The 16,131-nt window shown below is 34.7% G+C and overlaps 1 protein-coding gene across 1 annotated transcript; it reads right to left on the bottom strand.

The window, feature by feature from the left end:
* Positions 1-2,788: 2,788 nt before the first annotated feature.
* On the bottom strand, positions 2,789-3,494 carry LOC108374727 (uncharacterized). The gene is made up of 2 exons (XM_017630724.1): positions 3,405-3,494; positions 2,789-3,348 (listed from the first exon to the last, which is right to left on the bottom strand). Exons 1-2 carry the CDS (start codon positions 3,459-3,461, stop codon positions 2,845-2,847), a joined length of 561 nt encoding a protein of 186 aa, XP_017486213.1. The 5' UTR covers positions 3,462-3,494; the 3' UTR covers positions 2,789-2,844.
* Positions 3,495-16,131: the final 12,637 nt, after the last annotated feature.

Below are 16,131 nucleotides of genomic sequence, written 5' to 3'. Positions count from 1 at the left end.
TACAAACAGACAGACAGACGGACAGACGGACAGACGGACAGACGGACGGTCCGTCTGGGACATGGATAAATCAACTCAGCTCGACGTTCTGATCATATAAGTATACATTTTGATGGGTCTATCTCTTTTTGTTCTGGTACTTACAAACATCGGACCAAAGTTATAATACCATTTCATGCTCATGAAAGGTATAAAAAAAAACGTACTAGTATTAAGTGACTCATGTCCTGGAGGCCACTCGGCTCGTAGTCATAAGGCGCAAGGAAAAAATTCTGACAGTTAAGCGGCCTTGAAAGCTTTAAAGTAATGTGTTGACAACACAAATTCTCTCACTCCAAGCAGCAAAAGAACGCTAGGGCAATCTCTCCTTCTGTGAAACCGCTAGGCTTACATGGCGTTCTTACGACAAACAATGCACGTCTGTACTCGCAGGAGAACAAATATTGCATATGGCATCACAATCGGCTTGCCCTTGGCCTAAGTCTAGGGGAAGGCACTTCCTCTAACCATTCAACTAATCCTTCAGTTTTCGGCCATGTTTGCTCCGATGCTGCAATTATGGGCAGTAGATATATGTAAACTGTGAAGCGAAGATCACACGATTTGTACGTTTGTACAGATTTGTATATTTCGACAGGCACAGCGTGGTGTTGCTTAGAAATTTGAGTTCAGCTCAATAAAATAATTTCCGAACAACACCACCCTGTAGCTGCCAAAATGTCCAAATCGTGTGATCCCTGTTTAAGAATTTCTTCGGAGAGACTTCCGCTGGATTTCCACTAGGCATTAAATTAAAAAAATTTGGATGGCAATGTTGCCTATTATGTCCGCTTCCACCTGGCATTTTTTAAATGGCATAAACTTTTTGTCATTTTAATGCCCAGCGAAAATTTGGCATTGGATTTTTTTACGAGACAATTTTTTAAGGCAGATGCAGACATTCATAGGGTTGCCATTTGACTGACTTCAAAAAAGGGAGAAGTTATCACTTCGTCGGAATATTTTTTTTTATGAACACGCGGCAACCGATTTTGATAATTCTTCCTTTACCGGAAAGATGGTGTTTCAAGGTGGTCCCATACTAATTTCGATCCGATCATTGGGTCATAAAGAAATTTATGGTACTCCTAAATTTGAATATCTTTTTTCGACGTCCATATCGTAATATTTTATTAAGGTAACAGATTAATTTTAAGTAAGCTTTTTAACAGGTGATAACTTCTTATAAAATTATTTTCGAAACAAAACCTTCCTAAGCATATTTTGATTTACTCGGCTTCCCATACCTCTTTCGATTAACACTCACACGGTTGGCGACCCTTTTCCAAATAAAGCATTTGTTTCCGACCCATATTGTAAAACTTCATTTAAGTTATTTATGAAATTGATTTCAGATTTTTTAAATATGAGAAAATCTTAACTGTTAAAAAGTGTTTGTTCTAAAACTGTTTATCTGTACAGTTTCATTGAACTTATAATCTGAAATAAAATTAATTTTTTTAAGCAGGTGGCAACCCACCATTTTATCTACAACATACTTACAACAAGCATAATTACACAGAGCTTATCAACTTAATTGATTTTACATTCTTGCGCTGCTGGCAACCATCGTCAAACATATTTTCGAAATAGATACAGCTTTCTTAAAACCATTTTTGAAATAAAGCTTTCTTAAATAAGTTATTATTTCGTTTACTACCTTATTATTTACACTGTGTTATCTTTTTCAAGAGGCGGCAAACTTCTTAAACAATATTTTCGTAAAAAAAGGTCCTGGAAAGATTTATCTTTATAGACGCACTGTTGTAATATTTTTTTTAACTAATTTAATAATCATTATTAAAATTTTAACAGAACGCAGCCTACCTAAAAATACTCCCGCCGAAATCGTTTTTGAACCTTTTTTCTTTTGACACCCACTATGTTGGAATATTTTATTTAACTTAATATTTGATTGAGTTTAACTTTGAAAAATGTGGCAACTCTTATCTAAAAAAAAAATATCCTCTATATTAATAGAAAATGTGCTCTTAAAATTTTGTCCTTGCATATCCTTAAAACTTTAATATTTATTTTTGTACACACGACCACATCCTCGAATTTCATCCTCCTAATTTTATTAGCTTAAAAAAAATAAGAGTATATTTATTGATTTCTTATAATCCTATTGTCACTCCGACAACTCGTTTGATAGCTTCTGCATCTGCATTATGGAACCTGCCAACTACAGCTTTTATGCCTCTGAAAGGACAACTTAAGAAAGGATTTCATATTTTCACAGCACGGCAGTCGAAACATATTACACACACTTACGTACGAAATAAATGCATAAGCAATATACAAGTACAAATAAATGAAAATATCTCCTCTATTTATGACCCTTAAAATTACTTCGGGCAATATTGTGACCTGCACGGCCCCACGAGGTACGGACACAGCAAAATCAAAACTCCTTACCTTAAATACACCATCTGTAAATGTGACCATTTCAGAAATACCATCGGTCTTTAACTGAACTTAGCCAAAGTAGAAGAAACTCTTCTTATTGGGGTCTTGGACACACATTTCTTCTTTTAATTTTTCAGAAATTTTTTCAGAATAAATATTCGACATTCATGCCAAACATCCACCCAATCTCAAGATTCCGCATTCCTTTTTCCCAGTTAGGCCACACTTCATTTCAATTTTAAAACAATTTTAATTATTTGCTGCGAACATATGTATGTACGAATATGTACCTATGTATGTATGTACTACCACATTTATTTATAATATTCACTTCATATTCAATAGCTAATAATTTTTAAGTACTAACTATCAAAGTCAATACGCTATCTCCTGCGCTTATTCACGATCTTCGATACGTATATACAATGTACCGCCACCGACATTTATCTCGTCTTTGAAAATTGTTAACACTGCTTTTATAATTCCACGCGGTGCTTGGTTTGGCCAAGAGTCGATGTTAAGCTCCACATTCTTTATGTAGTATTCACCTTTCGGTATAGGACAAAGACCTTCCTCAGGAATAAATGGGAAATTGGTATTTTCCCCCTCAATAAGCGACGGCTGCAGTATTTTGGTGTACAAATCTTTCATAGCCTCACAAATAGGGGTGCGCGGCACACCCATAGGCAACTTCTTGTACTGATCATCGCCCTGTGGTGAGGAGAATAGCTCTATTTGGGCTTTATAGTGGTCGCTAGCCATGTCGTCGTCGAATGTGACGGTGCCATTGATTAGACGTTGCCGTCCGATTAATTTTAATTCACTCATATGAAATACGGTCTCCTTCATGCCTTTGAAACTTTCGAATCTCTCATTTTTCACAGTATATGTTTGCTCAGCCTGAAATTTGGTTCTAGTAAATTCATAGCTTCGTTTAGAGATTCTTTAATATTTACCCTTAATAATCCACTAAGCGTACAAAGGACGACAATTACGTACGTAGAGTACTTCATGTCGAGAGCAGATTTTTCACCGGATTTTCCGAAACAATGCCAATAATTATTTTGATCGCCTGTTATTTATAGGATGATGTTTTTATGAGCGACTAACTAAAATCATTGATAGCACAAATACATGAAAATCGCATTTTCATGTAGGAAGTTATTTTAATTACGTTGCAATACAGCGCATTTTGAGTACTTGTTATTAAACTGCGGTCTATTGAGCATGGATCAAGTGGAACAAAAAAAATCCCATTGTTTCTAAAATCATGTGACAGATCACTGGCAACTCATCGCCAGGGCGGATAGAGAAAGTTTGAGAAATGATGCACGGAATATTTTTAGTTCGCTTTTTTCCTACAATATTCAGAGTTTTTAGTTGGACGATGATCTTGAAAGGCTTTTCCCTCTAAGCCACTCCACCTCCCTAACTCGTACACATCATGAGAATATATACATATACTTCGTACCTCTTGTGCTTAAATGACCTTCTACTTGTAACCGAACGCATCTGTAAATCTTTCTCTCGTCATAAACTATGACGAAATCTTTTACCTTTGGTTGACGAAGTTGAACGAATAACCGTTGACAAGAGGTGTCAAGTGACTTGTGCCCCTCTCAAAATAAATGACTCATGTGTAAGCGCTCGGAAAAGATCTTTAAATTTCCATAGACTTAAGGTTCCTAAATTACTTATGGCCTTTGAAAAATATTCATAATGCCACTAATTTTTGTGCAAAAAGTGCAACGATAACATTCATTGTGTCATCTCAGAAGATATTCCTGCATATAATAAGGTTCACTTTATTTTTATATTTTTAATCATTTGTATTAAATTCCAATGGAAAAAGAGTTCATGTATTCTCAACAAATTACTATATTTTATGTAGATAAATTCTTTGGCTCTCCAATGCATTAAATTTTAGCAATTGATCGCGTGCGGTTGAATAAAATTTATATTTTGATCCGATTTTAATGAACATTGACTTTGTACAAAGCCGAAAAGTTGTTAATAAGATATAAGTATAGATAAATATTTACATGTAAGTAGATTCACAATAAGTATATACATATATGCATGTAAGTATATAAAATGGTAAATTCGTGCATTTGCGGATAGGTGTATAAATCATGTAAAATATAACACTGCAATGAAAAAAAAACAAAGAATATTACTATTTATTTGAACACCAACTAAAGCTTTGGTTGTAGAAGGGGCATTGCCACTTTCTGCGGCACCTTTTACCAATTATCCAGATCGCTGCTTTAAATGTAGCAAAGAGCTCCGAATGAGAACCCGTTAACATTATACTTAGATTCAAAAAAATATAGTTAGTTAGTTAGTTGATGTTTCTTTATTCAATTGTGTACTTTACAAAGACATTACATAAGTAAGTGTATCTTAAGAGCTAAATACTGATTGCAAATTTTAAATACATTATTCATATGAAAAGATATAATTTATACAATGCAATTGAATAAGAAGCATACGACGATGACGATAAGTCGACAGTCAGATAAACAAAACATAAAATTCAGACACTTTGATATTTTTTTTTTTTTGTTATTCTTTTAGCCATTTCGCTCATGAGAACTCATTTAGTATTAGCTCCCTATACTTAAGACATCTCTCCAAGTAAATATAAAGCGCATGATAGTCGGTACCACTTAATATGCTTACGACTTTAGCCATATCGAGAACACTTTCACCAAAATATTTGCGACGAATATTTCTATACATTGGGCAGGTACCAATGACATGGAACATGTTCTCCGATTCGCATAGATTGCAGATCGTACAGGTATCTGAAATTACCTTTTTGTACTCTCTTGCGTTTAAATTGAGTAGGCCACCTCTTGCACNAGGTATCTGAAATTACCTTTTTGTACTCTCTTGCGTTTAAATTGAGTAGGCCACCTCCTGCACGAAAAATTACACTTATAGCATGAGCGCTATACTGGTCATTAAAATACATCGTATCTGCGGGGATCAAACTCGGGTAAAGGTCATGTGACGTGGTCTTTTGAGCAAACTCACGATAGCCGCAGAATTCCCTCTCTACTAAATTGCTTAGAAGCAACGGTATATACGTCGCAACGGAGTCAGGAGCAAAGTCACTAAGAGGATTCATATTTATCGTATCAGCGATATGATGCCATTTCTTTACCCAATATGTATTCAAACGAATGGATTCTTCCGCAAGAATACGAGGAAGCCTGTTNGGGTATATACGTCGTAACGGAGTCAGGAGAAAAGTCACTAAGAGGATTCATATTTATCGTATCAGCGATATGATGCCATTTCTTTGCCCAATATGTATTCAAACGAATGGATTCTTCCGCAAGAATACAAGGAAGCCTGTTAGGTGGTAGCTTTAGGCAACGCAAAATGAAATACATATGCAAGCGTAACGTGTGGACATATTGAGGTAGTAACTTTGTTTCTAGATGTAGCATGTAGTTCGGTGTGTTGGAGGGCAAAAATATAACCTTTTTTATGAAAAAACGCAGGAGTTTTTCCACAGATTCATATTTGTCTGCGCTCCACACTTGAGCTCCGTAGAACATTATCGATCTGGAGCAGGTATCAAAGATTTTTAGCTTCTTAGTGATACAAATCCTTGGGTTATTTACATACTTTAACCAGGTAGGTAAATAAAACATATTTAAAGGTACGCTCCAGATGCTAACTGGCTCAACGGCAATAAAGATTCGCCCAGATGATAACCGGCTTAACATAAAAAGATTTCACCGCGCTCCACAAAATGGTGTCTAGGTCTCTCAAGACAGCTAGTTTAAAGTTAGTGGCCTCTAAGGCCACCAAGCCTGAATGAGGGCTAATCGGGCTGATAGACTTTGTAGAGATTTCCAACAAAATTTAATTCATTATGCCCGCACGTTTTCTAGCTTTTTGAGCTTTACACGGCAATTCAGGCTAAGGTAGTGAAAAGTCTTTCGTAAGACAAATGAAGGACAGATAACAAGGTAGTTCGAAAGACTTTTGTTATTCTAGCCTTAGAAAACAAGCTCTCTCATTTAGCATTCGTGGAGAAAAGCTATTTGAGAGGAAGCACTTGTATATCATTTGGCGCTCGTCTCTACAGCTGTCACATTTTCAAGTGAGCAAAGCACAGGTGTGCGACTCGAAAGATCCGAGTTCGAGTCTCCGGCAGTGGATTTTTTTTTAAATTGACATTATTTTTAATTTTTAATTCAAATTTCTTTTATAATTTATTTTTTTATAAAGCAAAATGTATGTATATATCTTGATTGCACTTACTTCTTACAAAAGTTTCTTACTTATTTATTTTTTTTTATTTATATTTTTGCTTTCACAATTTATTTTTTTTTAATGTTTAGCTGTTATTGTGTTAAAGAGAGAATCTTTTTTTTTTAATTTAATTTAAATTATGGGAACTTATTTTACTTTTCTCTTTTACATAAAATTTTGCCTGTTAAAGCTTAATTTTTTTTTAATTTTTAGATTTTATTGTTAAAAAAATGTATATCTTTTAAATTTCATTTGATTTTTAGAAAGCTATTTTTAAATTGTATTTTTAACATTAATTTCATTTTCATTTAATTTTCAAATTTTATTGTGTTGAAAAGAAAAAAAATATTTTTTTATATCATTTAATTTTTAGAATCTTATTTTATTTTTTTGGCTTTTTTACTTTCATTTTCTTTAAATTTTTAGACGTTGTTTTAAAAATATTTTTTTTTAATATTTGGTATTTAAGTACCATTTTATACAATTTTTCCATCCATTTTTATACATTTTTTTCTAATTTATTAATTTTTTTGTGCCAATTTCTTTAAATTTTTAAAAATTTTTTTTAGTTTTTTTCATATTTTTATGACATGTTCTTTTATATATTACTGTTTATTGTTTTAAAATGAAAAATATTTTTATTTTTTTTAATTTAATTGCTGAAAGGCGAACAGCATAACGCTAAGATGCAGACCTTCCAGTTATATATTTGCCAGAATTGACAATTGTCTTACAAAAGACTGCGTTGAGTTGGAAGACAGTTGCCCTGTTTTTTTTAACCAATTTTCATCCAAATGCAATTCATCGATGGAACGCTCCTTTGCGCAGTTTAACTTCACCCCATTCTTCTTCTTCTTCTCTATTTCTCAAACCAATTATCAGCTTGTTAGCCGATGTATACCCTTGTCATATTTAGCCTGCTAGTTGACTTTTTTTTAAATAATCACCCATCCTACTTACTTTTCATTAGCTCTTCCTGTGGAAGCCCTAGAGGCCTGCACCAATTTAGAGTTTACCCAAACAGTGGCTTAATTTCCAATGAAATGGAAACTTCGTTTACCTTGTTTTTGCATTTCATCTGCCCATAAAATAGTTTAGTAAGCAGACTCTTTAATGATTCGCTTTTTAGCAATCGCCTGGTTTACACATTTATTTAATGCGGTTGGTCGCCTATTTGCTTATCCGCCTTTATTCTGTTGCTGTTTTCCTGAACGTTTGGCGCTTGTCAGTGAAGCTGTCATATTTGACATTTTTCGCTAATGCGTGCATGCAACAGAAAAAATAAAAAAAGAAGCAGTTGAAGTTGACGCCCAGCTCCAGCTCTGTTACTGTAGCTCTTTAGCGCTCGTTCTGCTCCCCTTCGCACAGACGCCACAGTTCGACTTATGGTAAATAAATTGTATTGTGTACGCAGCCTCGTTCGGGCCTCTGCCTTATGCCACTCAGTGCAGGCGCTAAATTAAGTAGGTTAACAGTGAGCGATGGTTGCTAGACAAGCGTATTCCGCGAACGCCTGTCAGTTTGGCAGAAAAGTCAGCGGTAAGTTTAATTTCTAAATATATGTGTAGTCGCTTGTCGCTGGTGGCTGCGGCGGCTGGCCAGGATAGAAAAAGGCTGGTTGATTCGAACTTTGAATTGAGTTAAAGCGCCATAAAGTTGATATGTTAATGCAAATGCTGTGAATAAGATGTGATCATTAATCTTCACTAAGCGATTTTGAGGTACGTATGTATGTGGATAAATTAATGTATAGTATATTGATGGTCCTCTGCAATAACGACACAACTCAAAACTCAAAAAAAAAAACTCTTACTACTATTAAGTTGCTCATGTCCCTAATCTTTGTCTAATGCTTACTAAAGTAAGAGCAAAAGATTACTAATGTACTAATGCAAAGTAGGTACATAGTAAGGATTAGACAAATAAGGCCTTTAACAGTGGTAAGGTTTTTACTTTTTCCAATTTTGAGCTGTATCTTTTTTGCAGAGAAACATGGTTACATGTACACATACATGCAAGCGTAGAAATTTATATTTTGAACTGGCAGCCATTAGCACATTTTTCTCATGCTCACTGCACAGCTGCTTTTTCGCAGTTTCTTCCATTAATCCGAACTTCATGTCAGCATGTTAGCAACTGTAATTCAAAGTAGCGGAAATTGAACCAGTTTGAAACAGCATAAAGATGTCTTAAACATATTTCTTTCGATGCCAATCTTGTGGTTAGTACGAGTTTTCCATTTATTTCTATTTGTATTTAATATTAATTTTTGAGTCAGATGCTTAGCAACTTGACAACCTAAGTAACTGAAAAAGCTTCTGCATTCAGGCGTTCTTATTTAAATCTATTTTCCTTCTTTGAACTTTAGAAAACTCCATTCCAACTCTTTACTAATTTAATTTTACCGTTTTGGTCACGTGGCGACTCTGTCTGAAACAAAGTTTTCTTACAATCCTTTCGTTGATAATATTTAGCTGAGGGAGAGTGGAGACCAGGTTTAAAGTTCGGATGAGTTGATGATTTTTTTTAACTTCAACAATTTTTATTGAGCTTGAGGCCGTTTTTAATGAAAAACTTATTGTGGAAAAGCAACAATAATTTGAAAAAAATGGTAGAAGTGATAGCTATTTCGGAAATCACCACATTTCCTCATCAGACTTCTTTCAGTAGGATTCGAACCGACGATCCCACTGACTCAGCCAATTGCCTACGCACTGTGCTAAGTTCGCCTTGTATTTCTTTTTTTTTACTTTTTATTTTTGACACATTTTTATTTTTTTTCGTAGGAAAGTTTGTTAAAAATATAAGCGCTTTCTAATCTTCGAATAATTAAATTATTATTTTCTTTAACCGTTTTTAGTTAAAAACAGTTATTTGCGATTAAATGCATCTTAAGGAAATAATTTATTTTAAATTCTTAATTATTTTTTAACAAATGTATAATATTTTAATGCAGAATAGGAATAGCTGCTTAAGTAGTATACATTTTTCTCTCCAATTAATTTTTTATTTTCTAAAATTTTTTTATTTAGTTTTTTATTGAAATAAAAGGCAAATGTAAGGATTTTTTCCCGAAATTTTCAAAATTTTTTTTTGTAAATTTGTATGCCATATTGTAAAGTAATTATTCTTATTAGTTCGAGCCCCAACCGCCAAAATAACGTAAGCGACATTTTTTTCGAAATTTTATTTTTGATGCAGAAATGAATATAGATGCTCTAGGAATATTTTTGCATCAAAAATAAAATTTTGAAAAAAATGTCGCTTACGTTATTTTGGCGGTAAGGGCTCGATTTGTGTGTTTAGCAAACAATTTTTTTCTTAGTTTTTATAATTTTTGTACTGCACAAATTTTGACACCCAAAAAATGTCTTACTAATATTAAAAATTAAAAACATATGGCCTTATCCAAAATATTCTTAGCCTTGATTTTTCTAAAGATTTTTAAATACATAAAAATTTTCTAATCGATTCAATCTTATCAATCAATCTATGCTAAATATTCTGTGCACCTCGTTGCATTTCTTCTCGTGCATGCGTTTTTTTCTTCTTCTTAACCTTGATGCAACTGCTACTTTTCCACACCTCATAATTCCTTGCTCTATGCCTGTCTTGGCATGCCAGTCCGCACACAGCTCAAGGCGTAAATATGCAACCAAAGTACAGCTAAGCTTTTCGATTGAATTTACATAAACTGCATCCGAAACTGCAGGAATCAGTTGACGGCTCTTTGGCTACCAGCCTGAGGTACTGTGGCGGGCGTTTTTTTTTACTACGCTACAAATTTTCTATCCGGCATTTCACTTTGGCGCTATGTTTATCTTTTTTCTCCGCTTTATATAACATTTACATTTGCTACCGGTTGTCAGCTTGCTGCGCTCCTTAACCAAGTAACCTCTCCTAGCTCGCTTCCTTACACTTGTACCAAGCATTTGTTGCTATCACCCTCATCCCTACTCGTTCGCACTGACATCACTTGAGTCTTTAGCTCACTGTCCTTCGCGCCAGCTACCACTTATTCTATGGCATTCCCTCGGCTATTCGTTGGCCTTGCATTGCTTCTGTTGCACTCCTTGGCCACAACAATGCCACCAGCAGCAACCACAGCAGCTAACAGCCACAAAATCTTCAACACTACCAAAACCAATGCAATCAGCAAACACCTACTCTCTGGCGCTTTGTGGTTTTACTAGCATTTATTCCCTTGCATACATACTCAGACGCACTAATACATATTAAATTATGCAAATTGTAAACTACACCAACCAATCTGGAGTTTATTTATTTCAGCCATACTATGGCACCTTTTTTCAAATTTCTTTCGCAGCTTTTTTCGTAATGTTTTCCTTTGGTGCACGCACCATAGCATTTCGCACTGGCCGTAACTGCAGTTTTTGCAATGATCCCTTTTTGATTACTTACTATGCACCTTTTTTGTTCTTTGTTAACCGACTTTTTACTTGCTCTCCCCAAACTTTATTTTATTTCACACTTTTTTAAGCTTTCCACCCTCAATTTTTTATTTTTTTTTGCGAGTCAAAGTTTATTTATAAAATTGATTTGTTTTTTATTTTCTCTTCCCTCTTCTTTCAACTCTTTCATATATTAGTTGTAACCATTCCAGCTTCCTTGCATTCAAAAAAAGCAGTTTTTTACATAAAATTTCCTTTGTTGCTTTTAGCGTTTCCACAACAAAGGAAAGTAGTTTTATCGATATTCACATTTCAATCATACAAATGTAAAAATTTTAAAGTTTTTTGTTTGGAAGGCGGTAGGTTAAATGATCGATGAGCTTCGAGTTCATAGTGTGGGAAAAGTATGGAAATAAAGCTCACTGAGTAAGAAAAATACTTGTACCCTTTTAGAGTTACATACAGTCGGGTGAAATTTATACATATAAATATAAAAAATTAAAATTTAAATATGAAAAATTAAATTTAAACATGAAAAATAAAAATGTCTATTATTTTTTTGTGATAATATATTTTACTGAAAACCAAAATGTCGAGTTTTGTAGAACATTTTTAAAAATTCCACGATTATTAAAAAATTTGCATCAAAATTTAAAATTTTTTTGTGAGTATGCATTTTGGTTTTTGGAAAAATTTCGTTCACGGATTTTCTTCCATACAAATTATGTTCGACCATTTTTTTGAATGAAAAGTGAGCAAGACCCTTAACAACAAAAAAAAAAAATTGCCCAAAATAAATAGTAAGTCCTAGCTACTTGAAATTTGTACTTTGTTAAAATAAAATTGTATGGGTTACAACTGCATACTCAGAATGTTTCTAGGGAATCTTATTAGAAATCTTAAAATTTTGAAGGAATTTTGCTAATTTTCAAAATTTTTGTACGAAATTTACAATTTTGACTTACATGGTTTTTAATAGATAACGAGGTACACTTTAAATAAATGCTTAAATAATAAGCATTAAATAAACGAATAAAAATACTAAAATGCTCCTTCCCTATTTAAATTTTCGCTGCCGTATATTAGGGCGGTCAAAAAAAAGCATACACGTATTTTTTTTTTTTTAAATCTCGCTACCTAAAGTTGAAAAGGTGCCAAGTCCATTTTTTTTCAAATTTAGTTTTTGATGCAGAATGTAATAATAATACGAGACTGCATCGATGTTTCGTCTCTCCTGAACCATTTCAAGAAATGCACTTGGCACCTTTTCATCCTTAGTTGACGATATATGTATATATTTAAAATCGACTCAAAGCCCATGAAGTTTTCCATGTATTTTATGTGGAAAAACACTTTTTCTTAGAAATGGTATAGAATTTTTGGAAAGCAATATTTTTCGATCGGGAAACTCCATTTCTCTTCAGAAGACTTCCGATAACACAGGGCAACACTGATTTTGGTGCGGCAAATGTTAAAGCTGATTTTGATAGATTTTGTTTATGTTGTTATTTTAGAAAACTTTTTTCGAATGCTTCTAAAATTCTACTTCGGTGCTAAATTTACGAACCGGTTTGCACCCGCGTCGATTTCGGGTGGGTCCTCTTTCACTCCATATTCCGCAGCAGTCGTTTGTGTGTTATCTAGTATAATATCGTTTAGTGCGTTCAAGCTGTATTGTAGATCATACGCGGGTTGCCAGACTACTCTTTCGATGAGTTAGAAATAATTTTCTAGATTGACAGCTCTAACAGATCATGAAGTCGTGGCCTGACGAACTAAAAGTGATTTTAAACTACATTTTCACATCACTGCGGCAAATATTGGCCGAATATTCTAAGTTCTACAAACTCTTAGTAAAATGATTTACAAAATATTTTACTTTTTTGTCTATGTTGGATTTTATTTGAAGCGATTCAGCGTTTCTTTCAACTAACCGACCCAGCCGAACAGATTCTATTTATTTATTTACTATCTTTCAACTCTTTGAAACGGGGTCGCTTTTGTATGGGAAGTAGGGCATTTGTTTTGCTATTGTTGTAAATTTGTCTCTCCAAAAGAAATTCGCCAGTTCTACGGGGTAAATAGCAGTGAGCAATGCAATTTGCGTAAAATGCCTGAACATCGAATTTGGCGAAAAATGTTGGTAGCAGAAGCAGCAGCGTTGCACAAAGGCAGCAGCAGGAGCTGAATTTCGCCGGCTATTACTTTTTTGCACTCGTTGCTTGCTGTTTACATATACATACATACATACATACATACAAACATAAGTAACATGCACTTGCTTGCTGTTGTGGAAAAGTGCAGCGTGCAGTACACTTCCGAGTTACAGGAGCAGACATTTAGCGCGCGTTTTCCGGCTAACTTAAGGGTGGAAATAGGGAGTAAAAGTTATGTACGATGCAAATAAGTAAAGAAAGGAGTAAGTGGTAAGTATCAGTGTGACGATGGGGTTTCTTCTATTTTTTTTTTTGTGCGCTATTGTTGTAGCGCTCGATTTCATAGCGTCTACCATTTGCGCTGCTAGTACTTACCACAAATTTTCCTGTTCTTGCTATAAGCAAATGAAAGAAGGCTCCAACTTTCAAGCATTTGCTAGTATTTTCTTACACACTTTTATTCAAGATTTGGTGTTTTTGTGGTGGCTTTTATGCAAATTGAAAGTTTCGTTGCTTTCAACCAAATTGCAGACGCCGCAGAAAAAAAAAACGTTGAAGCCGTAAATGCATTAAAAAGGCCGGTAAAAACGCTGTGCAATGCAGGAAACTGCAAAAAAAAACTATGTTAAACCGCGCTGCTCTTACTCCTTTCGTAATCGCAATGCGGTTTCTCAATACGCGACTATACTTTCGAGGTTCTTTTTCTGGTGCTCGTGTCTTTTATGGTTCAAAAACTTATAATTAAATTTAATTATAAGTTACTCGCACCGAATATGTAGTAATGCCGTAAGCGCGTGTGAACTCATTCAAATTTCCATACGCTATTCATTCACGGAGAGTTTGTCGAGTGGAGCTTTTTATTTGGAGATTTTTTTTTGTGAGTTTGCTAATACAGCGACTGACGTTGCTTTTCTTGGTTTAAATATTGAAACCCATTTCACCAGTAAGCGGAAATCGGAATAAGAAAATGCAAATGACAGACAATTTCCAAAGTATAGTATGCTACAGGCATATTTGAGTAGTATATGTTTTTCTTGTATTACGAATGTTAAAATTCCGAACTTAGTTACTGCTAAGCGAACGAGGAGGATGAATCGAAAGTCTTAGCCGCACTAAACCTTCTACCGTTCTCTATCCTTTTTTGTTTAGTACTACCGTCTCGTAATGTATCGTGAGGCGATGTCGGTGGTAGTAGGCTTACATGCAGTTAGGGATAATGACAAGTTACTTCCCTGGTCAAATTTTGCTGTGTCACCTGATATCTTTTCGCAACTGCTAGCTTAGCCCTGAAATCGTGTTGGCATAGTTCAATTGCATTCAAAAGTAGGCACTGAAGTCGGCAAATTTCATTCTTATGGAATTAAAAAGCGGCTAAGCACCCCAATTTCTCGCATTCCAATTTGGCCAAGCCTCTAGAGCAGTGTCCGCCAAAAAGAGAAGTCTTAAAATGAGAATGTATTAGATATGAAATAAAAAATGAGAATGTGTTGGTGGTAATGCACGGAAATGCGTCATCAACCTGCTTCGCCTATTGTTTGCACGCAACTAAATAAAATTTGCTGCTCTGCTACTCTTTCTGTTGACGTTCGGATTGTGTACGTGTAAGAAGCCGATTGTGTACATGTGAAAGGCCGAATATAGTTCGTTTCCCAGGAAAGTGTTTGGCGGTCACTGCTCTAGAGTAGTAACCTGACAATGACTACTTACATACGTTAACTTCACCATGCCAATGACTAACTCATTTTAGCATACCTCTTGGAGAATATGGTTTGCGGCCATCTACGGAGATGGCCCCAAAAGTACCCGGCCTAACCTAGAGATGACGGTAGTTGTGTGAAAAATATCACTGTGTTAAAAAGTACACAATCTATAAAGCAAATTTTTCTAGTTTGAAGACGCCACTTTGTTTATGCAGCTTTGTTTAGGTATATGCTTGTGAACGTTTTCAGTGAATTTGTGAAAACGGAGAAAATTGGTCATGATTATGTGATACAATACTTTTATTTGAAAGGCCTCAGCCCATCCACTATAAAAGGTGAAATAGATTCTACTTTAGGCGGGTCTGCTCCTTCGTTTACTACAGTAAAATACTGCGTAGCAGAGTTTAAACGAGGCCATATGAGCTGCCCAGCTGTCGTCATCGACCAAATGAGATGGCGACCCCAGAAATGGTGAAGAAAATCCACAAAGTGGTAATGCATGGTCGTCGACTGAAAGTGCGCGAGCTAGCAGATATAGTAGGCATTTCAAAAAGCACGGTCCATCGCATATTGATGTCGGCAGTTAATGGCTATTTTGAGGAGCAAGACAGTTCTTCTTATAATAAGGGTATTGAACTTATTGAGCATCGCCTTGAGAGCTACTGCCTCAACTCTTATTCCCTGCAATAATGGGTGCTACCGCGTCTGAACCAATCTTTAGTGAATTATTCACAGACAGAGTCGTGGTAATTTGATTTTTTTTGTTTGTTTTTAGAACATTGTAGTTTTAGTACAGATTTGTTTATACATTTTCTGGTTGGTCGTTTATAACGAATTTGAAATATGTGTATGGAAGAAAAGCCAGCTAAAAATATTTCTCTCCACAAAAGATTTGTTAACTGTTGTACAACCATTAAATTTAATTATAACCAAAACATGCGTTGGGAGAAACATATTTGGTGCACAAGAAAATGTCCCCAAACACTTAAAAATACAACTGTGTATTTTAGTACCATTAAAAGTTTATTTAACAACCAATTAAGACGAGTTTGATACAATTTTCGCTAAAAAGCCTAATTTTAGACCAGTATTTTTTAGTACGCTTTTTAGTACCTTGCACTTACAAATAAAAAATTTAGAACA

The sequence above is a fragment of the Rhagoletis zephyria genome, unplaced genomic scaffold (assembly GCF_001687245.7).
Source record: "Rhagoletis zephyria isolate East Lansing unplaced genomic scaffold, Rhagoletis_zephyria_1.1 Rzeph_scaffold_08059, whole genome shotgun sequence".
Taxonomy (NCBI): Eukaryota; Metazoa; Arthropoda; class Insecta; order Diptera; family Tephritidae; genus Rhagoletis; species Rhagoletis zephyria.
The sequence above is the reverse complement of the archived record's forward strand: the minus strand, read 5'-3'. Positions and strand labels throughout refer to the sequence as shown.